The sequence below is a fragment of the Scaptodrosophila lebanonensis genome, unplaced genomic scaffold (assembly GCF_003285725.1).
Source record: "Scaptodrosophila lebanonensis strain 11010-0011.00,11010-0021.00 unplaced genomic scaffold, SlebRS2 tig00001415-arrow-pilon, whole genome shotgun sequence".
NCBI classification, from domain to species: Eukaryota; Metazoa; Arthropoda; class Insecta; order Diptera; family Drosophilidae; genus Scaptodrosophila; species Scaptodrosophila lebanonensis.
In genome coordinates this window covers 3,952,630-3,976,436 of record NW_022060742.1, presented here as the reverse complement: position 1 = coordinate 3,976,436, position 23,807 = coordinate 3,952,630, and the positions used below count along the sequence as shown (strand labels likewise).

Sequence of the window (23,807 nt, the reverse complement as noted above, 5' to 3'; positions counted from 1 at the left end):
CAAATTGTATGTTTAGCCAGCTGATCAAATTGTAGGACTTGTTTGTATGTAGTTCCAAGTAGCACCGATAAAGCGAAATTTAAACAGAAACAACACCAAGAACAACAATGAAGCTGTCAGTATAGAGTGGATGGAGTGTATAGCTATTTGCTTTGTTTATGACGGCTAATTACATATGTCGGCTAAATAATCAAATCAATGTACTGCCAACTCAAGGATGCATGGGCTTACTAATTGACTAACTGACTGAGTGACTGGGTGACTGTATAAATGGAAGAATGTGCAAGGGAATGGCGATGCGTGCGTTTCTTGCAAAAAGTGTTAAAATGGAACAAGGCGGCGTCTACTTCAAGCCAAAATGTGTAACATGCAGGCCTACTTGTACACACTCGCAGATATGCATGCATACATACATACATACATATATTTCGAGGAAGATGCACATACGGATAGGAGCCATGCTGGGTTTTTCATTTGCGAAAATGTCAGCAAACGCTAAAGAGTACTTCATACACACGCACACATACACAAACATATATGTATGTATGTATGTACGTGTAGACTTAAAAAATACACGAAGAACACGGAAAATGAAACATGGATGCTACATGGATGGAGCACGGTCTTTTGCACATTATAAAATGTGCGGAGTGGTGAGTGGCGAGAGGCGGGGCGGCGGTGTCTGAGGGTTCTTTACATGACGAACACGATGAACAAAAACAAACAGAAATGCTGTTGCAGAAGTGCCGTCCATAGAGAGAAAAGCGGCAGAGAGCCCCAAAGATGCATATAAAACACCCGCTCACTCGTTCGTCAGTTTGTCAGTCTGTCAGTTCATCAGTCAGTCATTCAGTTACACAGCCAGTTAGGGTGAAGAAACATTGCGCCACATTGCAAATGAAGGCAGGACGATGTCGTTGTTGAATGCCGTTGCTGTACGAGGAAAATGGTGTGTGTGTGTGTGTGTGTGTGTGTGTGCTGAGATTTTTAATCATACATACACACATATACATACATACTTACATATACATATGTACATATGTGCGAATTCGTGAGTGTGTAGAAATGGGCGCTCCACACCACACCACACAATGCAAGCCGAGGAAGGCCGAGGAGGCAACAAAGATGCGGCTAAAAGTGTTTGTTGCATCAACGCGGGGCCGTCGCTCGTCATCCCCAATGAGTCTCTCAATTGTGCTTGTGTAAGTGCGTTTTTCTGAGTGTATGTGCGTGTGTCTTTGTATGTGGTGGAATACTTTTACAGTTTGTTAAACTCTATTTTTAGAGCCTATGCGACGACGCGCCGTAGGAAAATGTTCGTCGCTGTTGTTGTCGCTTGGATGCTGCTGCTGGCGCTGCGACTGTCAGTGGACGCCTAGTGCCGCAAGCTGCCGTTGTTGTTGCTGCTTTCATTGTAGTATCTATATGTATGTTATGCGACACGAGTGTGTGGGGGCGCTTGTTGGCGTTGCTTAGCTGCGTTTTCCAAAAAACTTTGCATGCTAATATGACAACCACGAGGCCAGAGTCGAAGCCGAACTTAGTGATGAGCACGTGGCAGTGGGCTCGTGAGTATGAAGGAAAACTATTTTTTAAAAAGCTTGTGATTACATACAAATTTAGCTAAACCATTTAATTTTCCGGGCCATGGAATCTAGCATAAAGGAAATATATTTATACCGAAACGAACATGATTGTAGTTATGATTATACTTTAATTATCTAAGGATGTTTACTAATTATTATATGACTTTGTTCAGATGGGCTTAACCAGTTCAAATTCTATTAAAACGCACTAATAATCATCTTTATAAATAATCTATTCTTATAAAAAGGAAGTACAAAAATTAAATATATGTGGTTCAATATAATCAGGGGTCTCCTCCAAGGTCCCTCTCAATTCATGTCGACATCATTAAAACTATCAAATCTTGTACTTATCCTAGGTTCCACTGTCAAGTATGCGTTCAGATGGGCTTAACCAGTTCAAACTCTATTAAAACGCACTAATAATCATCTTTATAAATAATCTATTCTTATAAAAAGGAAGTAAAAAAATTAAATATATGTGGTTCAATATAATCAGGGGTCTTCTCCAAGGTCTCTCTCAATTCATGTCGACATCATTAAAACTATCAAATCTTGTACTTATCCTAGGTTCCACTGTCAGGTATGCTCACGTTCTTCTTATGTGTTCCATTCTAACAATTTTGTTATAAATAAACAAATTGTTGATACAAAACCTGTTTTAAAATCATATCGTTTCGATGACAGTTATCTAGTTGTTCGCGACTAAAGTCAGCATTCAACAAAAAGAACGAAGGGTGCACAATAAAATAAAAATAATAAAATTTGAATTTTTGTCAAAGCACTTTTAACTATAAATTAAAAAACAAACATTGCCTTTATTTTCCTGAGGAAAAGTCTGCTGAGTGACCGTCGCTAAGTAGTCGAATTCATAACTAGAAGCATTGAAAGGTTTCTGAAATCATTGGAAATCTACTCGATTGCAAGTTCTTGTCATGCTTGTAGTTCTTGTTGTTGCTGGTATTGTTGGTGTTGTTGCTTCTGCTACTGCTGGCAATGAAGCAAGCGAGTTCAAGCACTGGGAAGGCAGCTCTGCAGTTCATCAATTTGTTACAGTTTACGCTCGTGTTGAACATGGGGCGAGGGAGTGTTAATTGGGTGGCGCAATTAAAAATGCACGGCACTGAGCAGTTTAAACATGCTTTATACAAGTATATGTACAAGCATGTGTGTGCCTGCCCATGGCTGTTGGGTGTGCAATTAACGGTAACTCAATTTTCATGGAAGTGCAAACGATTTCGTTATTGATAGGGCACCGCCTTCCACTCACAGCGCATTATTGAAATTTTTCGAGCAAGCAACTGATATGAGCATTTGGCACGTTTGTTTGTTTGTCTTCCCACGGGTCAGTGATCGTGCGTCCGCTCCACGTTGTGGCAAATCTCTCTAAGCTTAGTTAGCAGCACTAAGACCAGTCCACACTGGTGACCGATGCTGATAAAAATTCTAGAAATTTCTATTCATTCATGGATTTGTAATCGATTTCACTTTCGTGTACCTACATACTCGCATATACAATAAGAATCTCAATCATCACTCTCCATCTGTTTCAATTTGATGCACGATGCAAGTTTTCTTAAAAGTAAGCTTTAAATTGTTCTTAATTATAGAAAATGAAGCTGTTTGCCAGTCTCACGGAGTTGCAAACATAAGAATGTGAGAAATAAAATCGGTCTTTATTTTTAAATCCCTTCTTTTCTATGAATACCTTAAAGATTGTTCGTTTCTTAACTCTCGAAAAACGAAAAACTCTAGGATACATTTCGGATAATGTTTTCTCTCCGCGATTAGTTTTAAATAAAAGTGATACTTCTATGTGAGTATCTGATATAATTTGATGGAAGTTTATGGGAAAATAAAGTTTTAGTTTTAGAAGAAACCTTCGTAGTTTTTTAAATAAAGCAGAGTTTCTTCTGTTTTCAAAAATCATCTATGGTCCAAGGCTATCATTTCTTATTTTCTTCTGGAGATTGGTTAACCTTTAGCCGGCTGTATATTTATCACAACTTTAAAATATGTAATGATGGGACGCCATTAGATCACTTGACCAACGGATTCTGATATGATTATCTGGAAGTATCTAGACCAGAAATTTTTGAAATGCCAGTCAGATAACTTTTACGCTTTTTTTTCATTATACCTCTGCATATTTGTGTATATCTATTATTGTGTATTATTCCTAAATAGTATCATGAAAGCACGTTTGATGGCGATTATGCAAATGGTGATATTTTAAACCCTTGTATAAACTGTTCCTTTCACTACTTATAAGTAGATGGGAGCACTGTGCAATGGATCGCATGCACTGTAGCATGGCCAAGCGCTAAAAGACTGGTTGTCAGCAGTGATGGTGACTGTGGCGACGATGACGATGACGCTGCTGACGTTCAATGAATGGTATAAATGGCTATCTTCTGGTTGGTTGGCCAACTCACTTGGTCGCTCGGTTAGTCGAACAGCAACGACGGCTAAGACGGCCACGACGATGAAGGCAAAAATTGAATTCGCTTTCAATTTACATGTTTTCGATTTTCGCTTTATGTCATTATGGCGTTTTTTCTATCTTATTTTTACTTGAATGAATGAAATAAACATAAATAGTATACAAATATATTGTGGGCGTATTCGAATGCGTTCAGCGGCGCCACAGCAAGTTGTGTATTTTTTTTTTATTAATTTTTATTTGTTTTTTTTTTCTTTTTTTGTTGTATGCTGTGGTCACCAACAAGCAAAGTCGTCTGCGTACATTGACGTTAGCGACGCACTGAGAGCAACAACAACAACAACAAGAATGGCAAGAGTGACAGCAGCAGCAACAGCAACAGCAACAAAAACAACAAACGAGGTAAGGTCAAGTCGCATGTTCGTTCAGTCAGATGCCCCGAAGCTCTTCGACTTGTTGACTGATGCGCGACGAGTAAAATGAAATGACAAAAATTATGACAGAAGCTTAAAAATTCAAATTAAAGAAGACCTAAAATAAATAAAATAACAAATCGTGCTGCATTTGTTGCCGACGTCTTTGTTGTTTCTGTATTGCTGCTGGCCAGTGCGCCCACTCCATAAGCACACACACATATATACATACATACATTCGTATACATATGAGTGTATATATGTATACACACACCCCAGCTGTTGAATTTACGTGCTTTTAATTTTTGAAAATTAAATTTTGAATTTGAATTTCTGACACAGCCGCTGCGGGCGTCGATGTCGCTGCACTCTATGGCTGATAAGGCGGCGGCGGGGCCGGGGTAAGGGGTACATATGTGGTACGTTCTGCTGCACGCACACACACACACACTCACACACATTTGCATACACACACTGTTGGAATCATCACAGAAATTAAGCAACAACGCATTTTCTTGGCACCCGCACTTGGCAGCACATTTTGCTCACAGTTTGCTCTAAAGAGTGTAGACCGGGCCGGGGAGGGGATGCGGATGGGGGCCAAAACAGAGCCGAAAAAGCAGAAGGAAGTACATACAAAAGCAGCCAAGAGAAGAGAGAAGAGTAGTGCAGGCACACACACTTCAAAGCTTATTTGGGTCAATGTACACACACACACACACACACACACCCACTTATGCTATGTATACATATATCGTGTGTACAACACTCAGAAACGAAATATATGTTTCACTTTTTTATGGTCTTTTAATTTTACAACATTAATTTTTTTCTGCTTTTGTGTGCTTTTTTATTTTTCCATTTTGTTCTTGGACTTTCTGTGAGGAAAAATGTTTAGTATTCGATGCATTTTCCTAATTGCCAACTAAAATCATTTTCTTTGGAAGGGAAATTTGCTAGCGTTAATTGATTGACGGCCGCGTTGCGCCTTCCAAATTGCAGACAAATGCATTTATGGGGCAACAACACAGTCATCGATCTCGCGATTATTGCCAAACACAGTCATACACACAAAGAGCACCGGAAATGGTTTGTCGAGATGCGTAAATCTTGAACGGCACACGAAATTCTTGGCATCTTATTCATTCATCTAACCGATAAGATAGCGCCGCCATTCGTATTGTGGAATGTGCCATGTGCCATGGAAAAAGTGGGAAATTGTTCAAACCTCCGCACTATCTACACAATATAAAATAATGAGCTATACTATAGAAACCCCATATCGCACTTCGACTACAAGTACATGTAGATTCTTTTTTTATTATTATTGTTAGAGTCCTGCAAGCCCACCAGTAAAAATTAAATACTAGATCAGTAGATTATCAACAACAATAAAGACGTGGATATGTCTCAAGAGAAGAAGTACTGTTAATTTGAAAGAAACTTAAAGTATATTCTGATTGGGCTGAAGGTGAGGCTGGCAAGAAAACTTCGATTGGGAATCTAATTAGAATGATTAAATTAAATCTTATCTGCTGAAATACAAGGAATAACAATTTGATGAAAGCTTCATCTAGTGAATCAGAATATATGACCGTTCGAAAGGTGTTATAGTTGAATATATCTATCTATGATATAATAATAATATATACATATTTTTTTTCTTGAATAAGGAACCTTAAAGGTAAATTAAAGGGAGAAGAATATAAATATAGTAAGTGATTCAGAGTTTTTTTAGAAAGGCAAAGCCATGAATGTGCTATGGGCAAAAGCGCGAGGAAACACGAAGTAAAATATTGGAGTGCATAGTAAAAATTACACATATAACCGTCTATCGAATCCTGCGCTCAAAGTTACCAAATTAAAAATGGTTTCGAAAAAGAAGAAAAATAGTCCAACGAGTTAGTTTCTAATTTCCAACAATATAATCTCACAATACTAGTATAGTTCGCATTGAAAATTGTACAGATGTTTTCCTTGAACTGAAATCTTTCCAGTTGGTTATTATTTATATTTTATAATGAAATTGTTTATAAGATGGGTAGATAGATATCAAATAAATAGGAATACGAATTAGTACATACTATCTTAAGACAGTTTAAAGCCATTATATACAAATTAATATTGCTTTGTAAGTCTACTAAATCTATTTTTGCAATTTCTTCCCCTACTTTGAATGTTGTCTGCCCTGCTTTTCGGTTAAGACATGAAATTTGCACAAAACACATACCATAAAAGTGAATTGGAAAAAGCTATTTATAAATGACGGCTGTTGTCTCATTCAAACTGCAGAAGAATTTTCTGCTCATTTCGAATTTAGCCAAACTGAACGCAAACAGAATAAAATAGATAAGTAATTCCAAAAATTGGCGCGCCCTCTTTGGCTTATAGATTCCAATAATAGATAGGACATAGGTATATAGGTATGTACGATATAGTTATGTATGGTATGCTTATCAATTCCAATTCGTTAAATCATCGTGAAGGTTGACTTTGTTAACTACCCAATCAGGCATTAAGTATTTTTGTGGATAAGTAAGTCTAGTTGTCGATGGTCTAATGTAGTGTGCATACATAAGGAGTACACACTGTACGCAGTGCACTCTTAAGAACATACACTGTAACACTTTATTGCAGTGAATAAATTAATTCAAAAAGCCAAGCATAATTCGGACGCGATGTAATATGATCGCACATGCATTGGGCGACATAAGTGCAGCGTCAGTGCAACTAGTGTCAGCCACCTCAAGTGCACATAACATTCTCCCTCGCGCTCTCGCTGCCAACAGCGCTGAGTACAAATACATAAGTAAAATACATAATGCGGCCGCTCCGCTGCCGGCGTCTCTGGCAGCGCAGCTACGAGGCCTTAGCTAAGTTCATTTTAAGTAAAATGTAAGAAATCAGTATAAGTTCAAGTTTTAAGATTGAGTGTCATAAAAGTTAATAAATAATTAATAAAAACTCATAATAAAAAGTACGTATGTTATTACATGGCGACCATGACAGTGTCCTACATAGGACCGTGATAGTGGTCCTGGAGGACCAAGGACAGAGGAGCTGATATACCATAAAAACGACCATAATAACGGCAGGAGGACAACTTTAAAATTCGGAAGACGGAGCTTGGCATGGACATCAACACAATAAAAATACTGAGTGAGTAGAGTGCGCGAGTGATGGGTAAACGCGGAGGTGTGCACAATAAAATTAATAAGAGAATAGCACATTTAAAGTGGCTTTTATTCTCAACTGCAACACCACCCGCGTGGACAACGGCCCAAAAATTGCAGGCAGAACTTGACTATTTAAAGTCAATAAGCAAAAATGCGAAACCCGACTCCGCAACTCGCTCCACTCGTATTGAAAATATAAATAAACGTGAAATAATTTTACCGCCTTCACCCAAGCAACTGCCAAGGAACGCAAAAAGCTGCCCAACGGACTGCGAGGGACCATTGCACACCCCACACTGCGAGTACACGTGCCGCCACTGCACGATACGCAATTAGGAGCAGTAAGTGTGAAAGGCATAGGACCGCCTTTTGCACCACCGCTGGAAAAACGCCGACGACAACTGTAAGTGCGGGAGGCAGGCCGCCCCTTGCACCAACGGGGGAGCATCAGCGTGCCACACCGGCGACGCCCAGCTGATGCGGGAATACACCACATCAAATAGCGACAAGTGCGGGAGGCAAACCACCACCAGCGACAACGAGGGAGCATCAGCGTGCCACACCGGCGACGTCCAGCTGATGCGGACGCCACAAGACGACAATCCCAAAAAGGGACACCAGAGGAAAATTTAATGATTAAGCAAAGATAAAAACTTATAATGCAAAATTTGTAATGCATATTTAAGTTAAAATATATATATGTAAGAAAAATTGTAAAAAAAATAGCCAATAAGAAAATTGTAAAATAATTAATAAGGAAAATTGTAAAATTGAGCGGAACCTTTTCTGCCCGATTAGAAGTACAGCCCGTAAAGCTGTACGAACAAATAGGCAGGAAAATTGTCAATCTTTTAATAGTATGAATGAGGAGCAATAGTATAAGTAAGATAGATCAGATAGAAATATATAAGCCATATAAAAGTGGCATAGTTACCGATAAAATAAGTAATATACCCAAAATGGGTTTGATAGACACTAAGGTAGTAGATTCCACTGCAGGAATTGTCAATAAGGTGGAATCACAGAAAGTAGATGTAGAAATGATAAATATCCTGTTGGTAGTAATCGTTGTGTTAATGAGTGCGAATTTGTTTTTTAAGCTGTATAAGCTACACAATAAATGCCTAAAAAAAAGAATTCTGAGTAAGGCAAATGACTTAGATAAAATATAAAAAAAAATATACAGCGATTACTGCCAGCAGCAAAAAAAATTATTAATAAATAAATATAAATAAAAAAAGGACATTTTTCACCAATGTAAAATTATAATATCAGGTATGCCCAAGAGTGGAAAGAAATCCACACCTAGGTAGAACCAACCACTATGCACAATGGGTAGATGACCAGGACAATAGATTTAAACAGTAAATAATAATTATGAAATATAGGAATAGAATAGAAGAAACATAAATAAATAAAAATTAATAAATAATAAATAAAACATAAAAATTAAAAGTAAAAAAAAAGAAAGGGTGTTCAACTTAATTACCTAGGAGTCCAATGAAAAAAAAATCTTGCTGAGCATCAAAATTATCCATAATACATGGACTGGAATGCTATATGCGGGAGAGTGCAAGAGCTGAGAGCTGAATTTGATAAATCATACAAAAGCCTCACTCAAAATAGGCCAATACAGATTGGTACATTGAATAAGCACACCATCAAATTGGTGCATTATTATAACGAGATCCGAGAGATATTCCTAGAAAACAAACCTAGGCTCACGGATCTCCATTGGACTCAGGCTTCAGACGTTGTCAAACGTCTAAGAGAACAGCTGCTCGCTGTTAGGGAAAGACATGGCTTGGATATACACTTGCCAAATGTCATAAGTAGCGCGGCGACATATATAGCTGTGGACGAAGATGAAGTAATGTCTATAAGTCCCAGGTCAAAATCGCCAAATACGGCATATGTCAGCATAATTTCGGAACAAGATTCCAAAAGCGGACTTACTCCCAATAACAGCCCCGCAAGAAGCGAACCGGCTGACAGCCTCAACGCAATAGTAAACAGCCCGCAGTTGCGAAAAATGTCGCAGACACAGATACAATTCTTAAAAACGGCGTCATCTCTGATACCGGAGTTTGATGGCAAAGCCGAAAATTTGAGAAGCTTCTTGGACGCGTTGCAGTTGGTGGACTCAATTAAAGAGACACACGAGTCAACGGCAGTCCAATTAATAAAAACAAAGCTCAAAGGCAACGCACGCAATTTAATTAGCACTGAGAACTCAATTGCTGAAATTGTTTGCAAACTTTCTGCCACTGTAAAAGGTGACTCAGTTGAGGTTATTACAGCCAAACTGATGAACCTTCAACAGAAGAGCAAGACGGCTAATCAGTATACCCAAGAGGTAGAAAAACTGACAAAGTCTCTAGAGAGTGCATACATAAACGATGGACTTTCATTGGAGATAGCCGCTAAATACAGTACGCAACATGCTGTAAAATCAATGATGAAGAATTGTAACATTGACAGGGTAAAGCTGGTAATGGAGGCCGGCCAATTCAACAATATGAATGAGGCTGTCTCCAAGTTTGTCAATAGTTGTACCGATGCAACTGGACGAACAGATACAATTTTGTATTATAAAAACCAGCAAATAGACAGACGCTTCAGTAATAATCATAGAGCCAGAGGTAATAATAACCATCGCGTTGGAAATAGCTATCGTGGTGGAAATAACTATCGCGGTGGAAATAACTATCGCGGTGGAAATAACTATCGCGGTGGAGATAACCATCGTGGTGGTAGAAACTACCAGAATGGCTACCAACGAAATAACAGCAATTATAACCAAGTCCGACTGGTGCAAACCACGTCGGAAAACCAGTAAAAACCCTTGGGATAAAGAAAACTGTGGAACAAACGGTTCACGCAATAAACCTTAATTTCAATCTTTATGTTACACTAAAAAATGAAGCAACACATAAGTTGTACACATTGCTGGTTGATACAGGTGCAGATGTGTCTTTAATAAAGGAAGATACGGACTCGTTTGATAACGTCAATTATAATAATATTACTCAATTGTCCGGTATAGGTGAGGGAACAACCAATTCCAAAGGATCGGCAATGATAGAACTCCTATCAACATGCTATGCCATCCCTCATGACTTTCATATAGTAGATTCAGACTTTCCGCTTCCATGTAATGGAATAATAGGTATAGATTTTATGAAGAAATATAATTGTCAAATAGACTTAAATCAGGAGAGTGATTGGCTCATACTGAGACCTAATAATATTGATCACTCAATAAAAATCCCAATACATCATACACTTCAAAATAGTTACACAATTTTGCCAGCAAGATCCGAAGTCGTCCGAAAAATTTCCATAAATACTACAAGCAAGTATATATTCATACCAAATCAAGAAATTCAAAACGGAGTATACATTGGGAACTCCATTGCAGACTCTAAAAATATTTTTGTCCGAATTTTGAATACCACAGATAAAAATGCAATCATTCAGTTAAACGAAGTAAATTTTGAACCATTGAGTGATTATGAAATAATAGAAACAAATATGAACAGCAGTCACATTGAGGTCTTGGACAAACTAAGTAAAAATTTCCCACCACAGTTCGAACACGCTCTTACGGAGATATGCACCAAGTACATTGACGTATTCGGAATAGAAACCGAATCGATATCAACCAATAATTTCTACAAACAAAAGATAAGAATGAAAGATGATGAACCAGTTTATATTAAGAACTATAGAATTCCACATAGCCAAAAAGAAGAGGTAGACAAGCAAGTCGAGAAGCTAATAAAAGACAAAATAGTAGAACCGTCAGTCTCAGAATATAATAGCCCATTATTGATAGTTCCAAAAAAGTCATTGCCGGGTTCTGATAGTAAAAGATGGCGTTTGGTGATTGACTATCGCCAGATCAATAAAAAAATCTTATCCGACAAGTTTCCGTTGCCCAGAATTGATGATATTCTCGATCAATTGGGTAGAGCTAAGTACTTCTCATGTTTGGATCTGATGTCAGGATTTCATCAGATAGAGCTTGAGGAAAGCTCCAGAAACATAACGTCTTTTTCCACGAGCAATGGCTCTTATCGCTTCACGCGATTACCATATGGTTTAAAAATAGCACCAAATTCATTTCAAAGAATGATGACAATCGCATTTTCGGGTATAGAACCTACTCAGGCATTCTTATATATGGATGACCTGATTGTCATCGGGTGTTCAGAAAAACATATGATTAAGAATCTTACAAGCGTTTTTGATTTGTGTAGAAAACACAACCTTAAATTGCACCCCGAAAAGTGCTCATTCTTCAGGCACGAGGTAACCTTTTTGGGCCATAAGTGTACTGATAAGGGTATTTTGCCAGACAGCAAGAAATATGATGTCATAGAAAGGTACCCAGTCCCAACGGACGCTGATAGCGCTAGAAGATTCGTTGCATTCTGCAATTATTATAGACGTTTTATAAAAAATTTCGCCGATTATTCGCGGCACATAACAAGATTATGTAGAAAGAATGTTAAGTTTGAGTGGACCGGTGAATGTCAAAAAGCATTCGAATATTTAAAAGTCCAGTTGATGAAGCCTACGTTGTTGCAGTACCCAGATTTTAGCAAAGAATTTTGCATAACGACGGATGCGAGTAAACAAGCTTGTGGAGCTGTACTGACCCAAAATCATAATGGGACACAACTGCCAGTAGCGTATGCATCAAGATCGTTTACAAAAGGGGAAAGTAACAAAAATACAACGGAGCAAGAACTGGCAGCCATCCATTGGGCAATAAACCATTTTCGACCATATATTTATGGCAGACACTTCACAGTCAAAACCGATCATAGGCCCTTAACTTACTTGTTTTCAATGACGAACCCGAGCTCAAAACTGACGCGCATGAGACTTGACTTAGAGGAGTATGATTTCACAGTTGAATACCTCAAGGGAAAAGACAACCATATAGCAGATGCGTTGTCGAGAATAACTATAACAGACTTAAAAGATATACATAAAGGAAACAAAATACTAAAAGTCACTACAAGAAATCAAAGTAAACAGAAAAATCTCTGCGCAGAGAAAGACAAAGTAGATTTGCATAAGCAAACTAAAAATAAAGCTTCAAAGCCCAACGTATACGAAGTCATTATAAATGACGAGGTACGAAAAGTAGTGACCTTGCGTACGACAGATTCAACATGTTTACTAAAGCATGGAAAAAAAGTCATAGCAAGAATTGATGTTAGCGATATGTACTCCAATGGAATTCTCGACTTAGGTCAGTTCTTCCAAAGGCTTGAAAGGCAAGCCGGTGTGCTTAATATCAGCCGACTCAAAGTGGCACCGAGCGAAAAGATTTTTGAAACAACTTCAATAGAATCTTTTAAAGAAATGGGCAATAAAATATTGAAATCATTAAGAGTAGCGCTACTCAAGCCGGTGACCCAAATAAATAAAGAAAAAGAAAAAGAAGCAATACTGTTTACATTCCATGACGATCCAATACAAGGAGGCCATACGGGTATAGCAAGAACAATGGCAAAAATAAAAAGGCATTATTACTGGAAAAATATAACAAGAGACATTACAAATTATATAAAAAAATGTCGAAAATGCCAAAAGTCGAAATCGACTAAACATACCAGAGCCCCATTGATAATAACAGATACGCCAATAAAGGCTTTCGATAGGGTAATTGTGGATACGATCGGTCCACTACCTAGGTCAGAAAAAGGAAATGAATACGCAGTAACTTTAATCTGCGATTTAACAAAATACCTTGTAGCCATACCAATAGAGAACAAAAGTGCAAAGACAGTAGCCAAGGCTATATTTGAACATTTTATTCTGAAGTACGGTCCAATGAAGACGTTCATTACGGACATGGGAACAGAGTATAAGAATTCAATAATTGAAGATTTATGTAAAAATCTAAATATTAAAAACATAACATCTACTGCACATCATCACCAGACTGTAGGAACCGTGGAGCGAAGCCACAGAACATTTAATGAGTTCATCAGGTCATACATCTCAGTCGACAAATCAGATTGGGATGTGTGGTTACAGTACTTCGTATATTCTTTTAATACTACACCCTCAATGGCACATGATTACTGTCCATATGAGCTAGTTTTTGGTAGAACCTCAAATTTACCAGAGTATTTCAATAGCATAGATAGAATAGAACCACTTTACAATATAGAAGATTATGCTAAGGAATCTAAGTTTAGGATAGAACAAGCTTTGAAAAGAGCAAGATTAATGCTAGAGTCAAATAAACATAAACAGAAAATTAGTTATGACAAGAATAGTTTAGATCTGAAGTTAAAAATAGGAGACCAGGTTCTATTGAAAAATGAAACAGGTCACAAGCTAGATTTTAAATATACAGGACCATATAAGGTAGAAAAAGTAGAAGAAAATAATAACATAATAATATCAAATAATAAAGACAAAAAACAAACAGTACATAAGGATAGGTTAAAGATTTTTAATTCGTAACTTGAAGTATGGCCATACACAAGCATAAATACATATATATAAATATCAATAAATACAAAAAAAAATATACATCAATTTTCTATGATTCCATCGAAAAAAAATAATAATAGAAAGAAAAAAATATATATATATACATATACATATAAAAAAAAAAAAATAATAAAATAAAATAAAAATAAGATAAAAAAAAAAAAAAATTTATACATACAAATAAGTATATACATACATATATCAATTTTCCCTTTAAAAACATTATTAAACAAACAAAACAAATAGATTAATAAGAAACGAATCATAAAGATATAAACATATTTCATAACTAGATATACATGAAATTAATAGATAAATAATTTAGAAAATAACTTCATAATATTACGTTATTTTTCAAAAGGAGGGAGATGTAGTGTGCATACATAAGGAGTACACACTGTACGCAGTGCACTCTTAAGAACATACACTGTAACACTTTATTGCAGTGAATAAATTAATTCAAAAAGCCAAGCATAATTCGGACGCGATGTAATATGATCGCACATGCATTGGGCGACATAAGTGCAGCGTCAGTGCAACTAGTGTCAGCCACCTCAAGTGCACATAACATTCTCCCTCGCGCTCTCGCTGCCAACAGCGCTGAGTACAAATACATAAGTAAAATACATAATGCGGCCGCTCCGCTGCCGGCGTCTCTGGCAGCGCAGCTACGAGGCCTTAGCTAAGTTCATTTTAAGTAAAATGTAAGAAATCAGTATAAGTTCAAGTTTTAAGATTGAGTGTCATAAAAGTTAATAAATAATTAATAAAAACTCATAATAAAAAGTACGTATGTTATTACACTAATTACACATTTTAGGCGTGTACGATCATTGGACCCACAACACGGAACGAATTTTAAGCTGGAAAGTGGCGCTTACGATCAAAGCGAATATGCAGCGTGCTTTAATACATCATTTTAAGCACAACAAAATGCTAGACTAAAACCACGTATGACATTGGAAACGTAAAGCCATGAAACAAATATTTAGAGTTAATGATCATCCAACATTCACAGCAGTAAGCTCTACATAACGATCGAACTAGAAACTATTTATTTCCCATGCTTCAAAAACTTGTTAAAGGTAAATGATGATGAGATAAGATTAAGAAACAATTATAAAAGTTGCATTTACAACATTTAAGACTGTTCTTGAGTTTCCAAATATGAATAACTCTTCCAGCAATGCTATTTGATGCTTCTTCTTTTCTATTATATTGCGGAAATATTTTGAATCTATCGATTTGATGTTTTGATAATTATTATTTTTACGCCGATTATCCCATGAAATATCACACTTTAGTATGAAAATTAGCAGCATATAAATAGTATCGGTTGAACTCGCTCCCACGTATTTTTATACCCTGTACCCGTAGGGTAAAAAGGGTATATTAGGTTTGTGCAAAGTATGTAACATACAGAAGGAAGCATCTCCGACCCCATAAAGTATATATATTCTTGATCAGCATGACGAGAGAAATCGATCTAGACATGTCCGTCCGTCTGTCCGTCTGTCCGTCCGTCTGTCCGTCCGTCTGTCCGTCTGGATGAACGCGAGGATCTCAGAAACTATAAAAGCTAGAATAACCAAAGTTGGCATCCAGATTCTCCTAGGTCCGAGTAAGGACGAGTTTATTTTTTTTTTTTTTAATTTTCCCCCCCTTCCCCCGCTGCAGAATTTCGTCAATAGCGTCCACATTTCAAATGCTACCTAAACCAAACTTTGCACAAATAATTTATATATAATTGTCTACTGTTGTGGATTCAATTCGGTCAATTCTAAGAAAAGTTATTAGCGAAACAAATTCTCGCCAGTACAACCCTCACAAACTGCAGCAACAAGTTCGCTCTTCTTCTTCCTCTTTTTGCTGCTGCTATGGGCGCATATAACTCAGTGACGGAAGTTTACCTGGGTACATGGTATTACACTGTCGGGCTTGCTCGACTGTAGCGTTCTCTCTTGTTAAACCTTATACCTTATACTTTTTTCTTTCTTATAAATGTTTTCATTTCAATGCCCGAACCCTAAATTTTGTACAATTATTAAAATTGTTGTCTTTCTGATCTCAGTTTGGCTTTGTGATTAGAAGAGCTTCACCAAAAATGTAGCATTTAATTATTGGGCAGAAGATGGTCGCATGTCACTTATTTTGAATAAATCGTTGCGGTTTACTACAATTCGACGAAATTGGATCGGGTAACCAGAATGAAGTGGGCGGCAGCTATCCCTAAAAGGCTACGTTACTATGCCCAGCTTAAGCTCCAGTATATTCTAATTCAGCCATAAAGCGGAGCCCAAAACCTAGATTACCAAAATGGCTGAAGACACTTTCCCATTTATGTTGGAGCTCTGCGAAAGCGTCTATGTCTGAGTTATGGCCATGTTAAGCTGCGTCGTCGACTTGTTGGGCTGTCAAAGTGTTGCGCACGATTGGCAGCAATTGTGTTATGCCCCTCTACCTCCAACCCCAACCCTCCAACACCATATCCACCGTCATAAGCAGACCTAGCCACGTTCCATCGCTTTGCATGCGTAGTCGGAAGTTGCTGGGAGCACTTCCAGTTAATTCACTGCATGCAACAACACATTGACAGTTACATTTCAGCTGAACATACATATGGTGTGTATGGGGCCATCAATCATGGCCTGTTGAGTAGCACTTGGTAGTTAGCCAGTATCCAAGTATCCAAGTATCCAGCACCCGGTACATGGGACATAGCTGAACGCTAACGAGCGGCGGTTCGACGACTTAATAATTGTCGCACAAGTCGTGCAAGTGCCTCAAGAGCCGTAGTCGTTGTTATATAGTATGCTGTTTACCACTAATGCAAATGTCTAAGTGAACTTAATTGATTACATTGTTCGGGCCAAACTAATCCGCACACCAAGACCTTAAGCGCCGTTCAATTCAATATTTATAATCGACCAGCATTATAGTATATACAAGCATGCACTTATACATACATATATACTCGTACATACATACGAGTATGTATGTATGTATGCATGTGTCTGCCTCTAGCTGTCTATCTCGCTATATAAATAAAGTTTGAGTTTTGCTCGCCAGTAGCCAGCCACGCGATTGACATTGTTTATTAAACATTTCAAAATGATATGGCCAAGTGATTTTAATTATTATTTTATATAAACGCGTATGTAAAGTACATATAGATAGATGGATAGATATTAATTGTACAAGTATTTGGTGGTGATCTCATTTCTTTTTCAATTGAAAGACTGGCAAAATGTGTGAGAATTTTTTAAATGCAAATGTGCCCATTCACATTGTTGTTGCTGTTGTTAATAAATGGCCAAACATCTGGCCTGACAGTCGATTCAACGAAGCGTCACATGTGGCCAAACATTCCCCACAGACTTGTCGGGCTTTGTGCGCTTAGATCAGCAGCCAATTCTATGCACTTCCACTCCCACTCCCACATCAAAACCAAAGCCAAAACCCATTCCCATACCCACTTCGTATTCCTCTTCTTCTTTGTTGCTCTCGACCACTGCATGATGACCAAATGCGTGCATGTCCAGCTCGCATATCTTCGTTTTAATTACAAACACGGGCGCAACATTACAGCATTTGCAGCACGCACTTTCAACTGCCACCCCAGCAGTGGCAGCAGCAGGCAATAACAACAACAGCCATAATAAGTACTTCAAATGTTGCATGCGTTTTATATTAATGAAAAAATATAAACTGAAAAATTATCTTGTTTAATCAAAAGTCGAGTCTTGTACGCTCTTTTAATGTTGTTCTTTATTGTAAAAGAAATTAAGTAGTCGGTTGATATTTCCAAAAAATACCTATAAAGCTTATTTTTCCATCGATCATATTATTCAGATTTGCCAGTTTGGGTTTATTTCGTTTTTTGTTATTGCAAATAAAAAAATATATTTCAAAAAAGAACATGTTTTTAAAATGCTTCTCAGCAATAGGTTACTTAATTGCCGATGGCATTTCAAATAGTTTATAATGAAGACCCAAATTTGATACAAATGTGTGCAGAAAATAAAAAAGATATCTATAGTTGGCTGCTTCGTCAAAAAGTTGTTTTAAGGTGACTTTGTGATGAATTTTTGAATTTTCTACTTTTTGCAAATATTTGATATTTTTGGCAAATATTTTATCTCTGTGTATTTAGAATGGAGATAGCATATGTACATATATCGAAAGAAAGGGAGACAAGCCTCATTTTTGTATGCTTATCTTGTATACATTAGATATATCTTTAATAATCATATAGAAGAGTACTTTAATACTCATGTAAGAGTATGAATATGGAAAAACTTCACCTCACCTACTAAGTAGGTGGAAGTTGCTAAAACGGCACTATACTCATTAAATCAGTCAGCACACGCTGTCCGCTACTCGTTGCCGGCCGAGCACTACCCCGACCCCCTTTTTCTCTTTGTCATTGTCCCGTTCCCCCTTTTTTTCTGTGCCAAGCACCAACTTTGAAAGGGGCGTACGAAATTAATAGACTCACTAGCTTAATTATCACAGACCAAAGCCAAGCAACAGAGACGACAACAAAGCCCACAACTTAGACATGGACAAAAACATATATATTATACCCTGTACCCGTAGGGTAAAAAGGGTATATTAGGTTTGTGCAAAGTATGTAACATACAGAAGGAAGCATCTCCGACCCCATAAAGTATATATATTCTTGATCAGCATGACGAGAGAAATCGATCTAGACATGTCCGTCCGTCTGTACGTCCGTCCGTCTGTCCGTCTGTCCGTCTGGATGAACGCGAGGATCTCAGAAACTATAAAAGCTAGAATAACCAAAGTTGGCATCCAGATTCTCCTAGGTCCGAGTAAGGACGAGTTTATTTTATTTTTTTTAATTTTCCCCCCCTTCCCCCGCCACAGAATTTCGTCAATAGCGTCCACATTTCAAATGCTACCTAAACCAAACTTTGCACACATAATTTATATATAATTGTCTACTGTTGTATAAAATTTTATCCAATTCGGTCAATTCTGAGAAAAGTTATTAGCGAAACAAATTCTCTACAGTACAACCCCCACAAACTGCAGCAACAAGTTCGCTCTTCTTCTTCCTCTTCTTGCTGCTGCTTTGGGCGCATATAACTCAGTGACGGAAGTTTACCTGGGTACAGGGTATTACACTGTCGGGCTTGCTCGACTGTAGCGTTCTCTCTTGTTTTGTATAGTATTTATATGTATTTTAAAATGGGCAAGTGTTTTTGCAGCCATTAGCATGCGTGTGTGTGTGTGTGTGTCTGCCTATTTTATTAGTTGATAACTGGCTAATGAGTCGAACTTGTTGACTGCCGTCTGCACTACAAAAAGCCGACGGACATTGCTGTTGTTTTTGCTGCTGCTGTTACTGCCGTCGGCCAAAAGCAGCTGACAGTCCAACAATAGCAACAACAACTTCCTCGGAGTTGAACTACCCGCGCATTTCCAACGTTTTCATCTTCAGCTTTTATGTGTTTTTTCTTTTTTGTTTATTGGTGCGGGTTGCTTTTTGTTGTTTTTTCTTTTAGAGAGCTTGTTTAATGCTTTGCGAAGGTGAGCTCAAAAAATTATGGCAAATTACGAAGCGCAGCTAAGAATTAAAGTAAGAAGAGTGACACCGGCAACATGGTCGACTTGCAAATCTGCTGCCTTAGCAATTATACTCGTAGTGTTGTATCTTCGGAAATGCGAAAATATAAATAACAGCTCGATGGTGTGATAATCGATTTGTATACAAAAGTATTACACTATAAAATAAACACGAAACGATTTGTAATAAATAAGCATTAATTTCTTTTGTACATATGAATTTAGAAGGTATATATGTATAACAGTGGTTCTTATTCATTTACATATAGATAAGGTACGTCGAGGTTTGCTAGTAGGCGGTTACTCAGACAAACATAAGTATATCAACTATGACTATATTTGTTGTCAAATAACCCTTTCTTTTTGAGTGCACACGGAATCGAAAGATTGCATTTCTACTCGCTGGATTTAACGCAAAAAATGTTGATAGAAATAAATATGCCGCACTGCCTTTTTGGTAACTGAACTGAGCTTAAATTTCCCTGCCGGGCCCACGTCCATATATACATAAGTCGCTTACGAACTCCCTATTATAATATTGTAGCGCAATCTGGCATTCAGCAAACGGTGAAATAGTGGCCAAGAGGCCCTAAACGGTCTAAACCGTAAGCGGCAGTTGCGATAACTGCGCTTATTATTATTATTATACGAATTTTTTTGGTAATGGGTTCAGTGCGCACCTGACGACATGCAAAACATGCCATAGGTGTGTATAAAATACCCACTAATCTATGTATCAAGAATATGCAAGCATGTCTGACAAGCAGCTCAAAATATATCTAGGGCTTTTAGTTTTTTGCTAAGCCTTAGCATTTATCTATGTAGAACGCATTGATTTTGGCATTCAATTTGTCGTTTATCTAGGGTTTTCGGGTCTCTGTTTGTTTTATTTAAGCGAATTGATTGCGCTATTTGCTTAGCTTCAGCAAAATCAAAAAGTACGAAGGTATGAAAATACAGAAAGGCACGCATTATTACCAAACTTCTTGTCTGTGTGTGTGTGTTCTTGCCATTGAATTTCCGCAGCGAGGTTAAATGAATTCGGTAGAGTTGGGCGCCTTATCGGCAGTATAAAAATATATGTAAGTATGTACATAGGTGTAGCTTATCAGCAAGGCGAAGTGAACTCATGCAGCAGCGTAGGTAGATAAAACCATACTACTTGTATATAAAAATAACTAAATGCCAAAAGAGCATAACAAACAAGCCTAGCCATGCATGTAGTGAGCATGTACAGGAGATGGGGCGTCAGGGGCGCCAAAAATACACTAACGCACATTCACACAAACATACGGACAATGTATGACAATCGATAAGAAAAGGTAAAAACATAATGAATTTAAGTGGCAATCGGGCCTGTCCTTGTGTGTGCGTACTTGTGTGTCTGAATATGAGTCAGTTGCAAAAAATATTAGATACTGAAGAGAGCACGCGATCAACCGCTATCTTGGTTCAGCATATGCAATAATTTGGCCACCACTGTGCCTTTGCACAGGTACAAACCCAAGGAGCGCCGCGCCTGTGCAAAAGTAAAAGCAGAAACGGCCGCTGTCGCCGCCACCGATGTCGCGCACCGTCGGACGGAGTGACGGCAATGCCTACAAAGAGTAGTACAAAGGGTTGCAAAAACCAGACTACGTTCATATTTTAATAACTTAGCCTGCGGTGGCAGCTGAACCGCCATCGAGGACAACGTGACTCAGCGCTGACTAAGGGCCCCCCCTTCTCTCACGTTAGTCCAAAAAAGGAAGTACATATTGTAATTATATAAAAAACTGCACTCACCCTTCTCCCATTTCCATTGGCAGCCTTTGGAGGCCCGCCATGTCCATCTCCAAGCGCAAAACCGACACATCACATAACAGGCGATCGCGTTCGAGGCTCACCTCTTTGATTTTTGCACGCAGCGCAATATTCTCTCTAAGCAGATCTGCGGCTGCAGCGCTGCTAATACTAACGCCAGCTGCGCCTGCGCCACCGTCAGCATCCATAAACAACATTGAACTGGCCATAAGCAGAGACTGCGTGGTCTGGTGCAGTAATTTCTGTTGATCTTCAACACTGTTGCTCCCTTCTGCCGTTGTTATTGTTGTTGTTGCTGTTGAAGCGTCGTTGCGCTTCGGTGACAAGGTCTTGTTGGCCTCCGACATTGTTATTCAAAAGCTTGCTGCACTTCGCGGATTGTACATTTCGCTACGCGCACTTCGAAACACAAATGAAAACACCTTTTGAAATGCCGACGCCAAAGACGCCGCAGAGTGCTTTGATTTTGCCTTTATTTCGCTTCTTTGACACTGCTGTTGACACAGGGACACACACACATTTATGTATTATGCACTATTCTCATTGCTTCAGAACTTGTTGCACATTTGCATGCCAAACAGCTTTTTCGTATTGTTAAATTATATATTTAACTTATAGCGCGACCGCGGCACAGCGTCCAACCTCTTGGGCCTTTGACAAAATTCTGATTTAATCTGGCATCACACAATGCTGCCAGCGCCTTCGTGTGTGTGCGCGCCGCTTACAACACTATGCTATCGTAATTGAGCAACAGCTGAAATAGGGATGCCACCTTTTTGGTTTGTTTTCTACATAACCGGTAATTTATTTTTCAAAAAATAACGGCTTTTTATTTAATGGGCAATGGAATGATAATTAAATAAAATAAAACGGCATGAACTAAAAAAACATGCGATTTTGCAAAAGTATTTTAAAATCGGCTTTTGCATACTTCAAACAAATTTTGTTGTAAATTTTGCAGAGCTGCCAGACGATTTGTATTATCGGTTATTCGACAATGGCGGCATACAAATGAAAATCTTTACGAATGAAGTATTTTAATACAACATTTAAATATTATATGACAACGCAAATGAGCTGGACTAACTAATTAAAAAAATATATAAATATACATTAACAATAAAAATGTATTTATGTTATATAGCTGATAAAATACATTGGTTAATTCGTTTTTTAGTGAGTTGTAGAACTGAACTTAAATAGTTAACTAATTTGGTAACATGAATCCAGTATTCCGTAAATAGTGAGCTTCAATGAAAGCATTTTTGTACAATTTTAATTTCTAAAAACTGTTGGGACAGCACCAAATAATTAGAATTTTGAAACCTAGGTTCAGAAATAAAAGTAATACACCACCTTCACAAACAATTTTCAATAAACTATTTATTACGCTGCTTTCACCATTACTCAACAATACAAAAACGGTTACAGTTATGACAAAGCAAAACAAATTAATTGAGGAAATAAATTGCAAAAAGCAATCATTTAGTAGTTTGAATAGCTAAAACATCCTAAATTTGACACTTTGCTAATTGTTAAACGTATGAGCAAATTACGGAAAATGGGCTAAATTGCGAACTCTTAATCATTTTTTAAAATATTATCATAAATATCTCACTTTAATCAATGAATTTAAAAAAAAAAATTTTAGGTATTGGCTACAGCAATAAAAAGTCTCTAAGAAGTTGCTACTCGATAGGCTTACAACAAAGAGAGTAGTTTATAGAGAAGTCAGCTTTGTGTCATTCCAATTTCAAAATAAGCTTTAATTGCTAATCAAACAAATACTTTTAATATAAACGCTACAATTCGAATTTCTCCCGCCATTGAAGTTCGAATAACGCCAGAGCTAAATTGGCAGCACTGAAACAAATTAGATGAGAGGGTTTGTGTCCTCGCTGCTTTACACGATGAGTTCGAAAACAGCTGGTTAGGATCTGCCACACTGCTTTTTAGCAAAGTTGGCCCTACCAGACAGTCGTGCGCGCTTTTATTTTTAATTTCAAAAGCAATCACTTGCATGAAGACTGGTAATTAAAGAAAATTAATGCAAATTGGCCATGCAAAGTCGCGAAGAAATTGATAAAGCTATTTAGATATTAGTCATAAGAAGAATAATGCTCATATGATGAAGAATTAAAAAAAAAAAAACAAGTCAAGAACAAATTGTAATTTAATTGTAGCTCTTAAGTTAAATCTATTGGAATATAAGAAAGCTCTTTCGTTTCGTTCCGATTTACGTGTAAATCCAAATAAATTGAATGCATATTAC

The 23,807-nt window shown here is 37.6% G+C and overlaps 1 protein-coding gene across 1 annotated transcript in view; it reads right to left on the bottom strand.

Moving 5' to 3' along the window:
• The window catches only part of LOC115633115 (IQ motif and SEC7 domain-containing protein 1), a 56,031-nt gene extending 33,860 nt beyond the window's left edge, over positions 1–22,171 (bottom strand). The window contains exon 1 of the mRNA XM_030530501.1: positions 21,518–22,171. Within this exon, the coding sequence (XP_030386361.1) occupies positions 21,518–21,882 (365 nt within the window). The 5' untranslated portion in view covers positions 21,883–22,171. The remainder of the gene's footprint in view (positions 1–21,517) is intronic.
• Between the last annotated feature and the right edge of the window lie 1,636 nt (positions 22,172–23,807).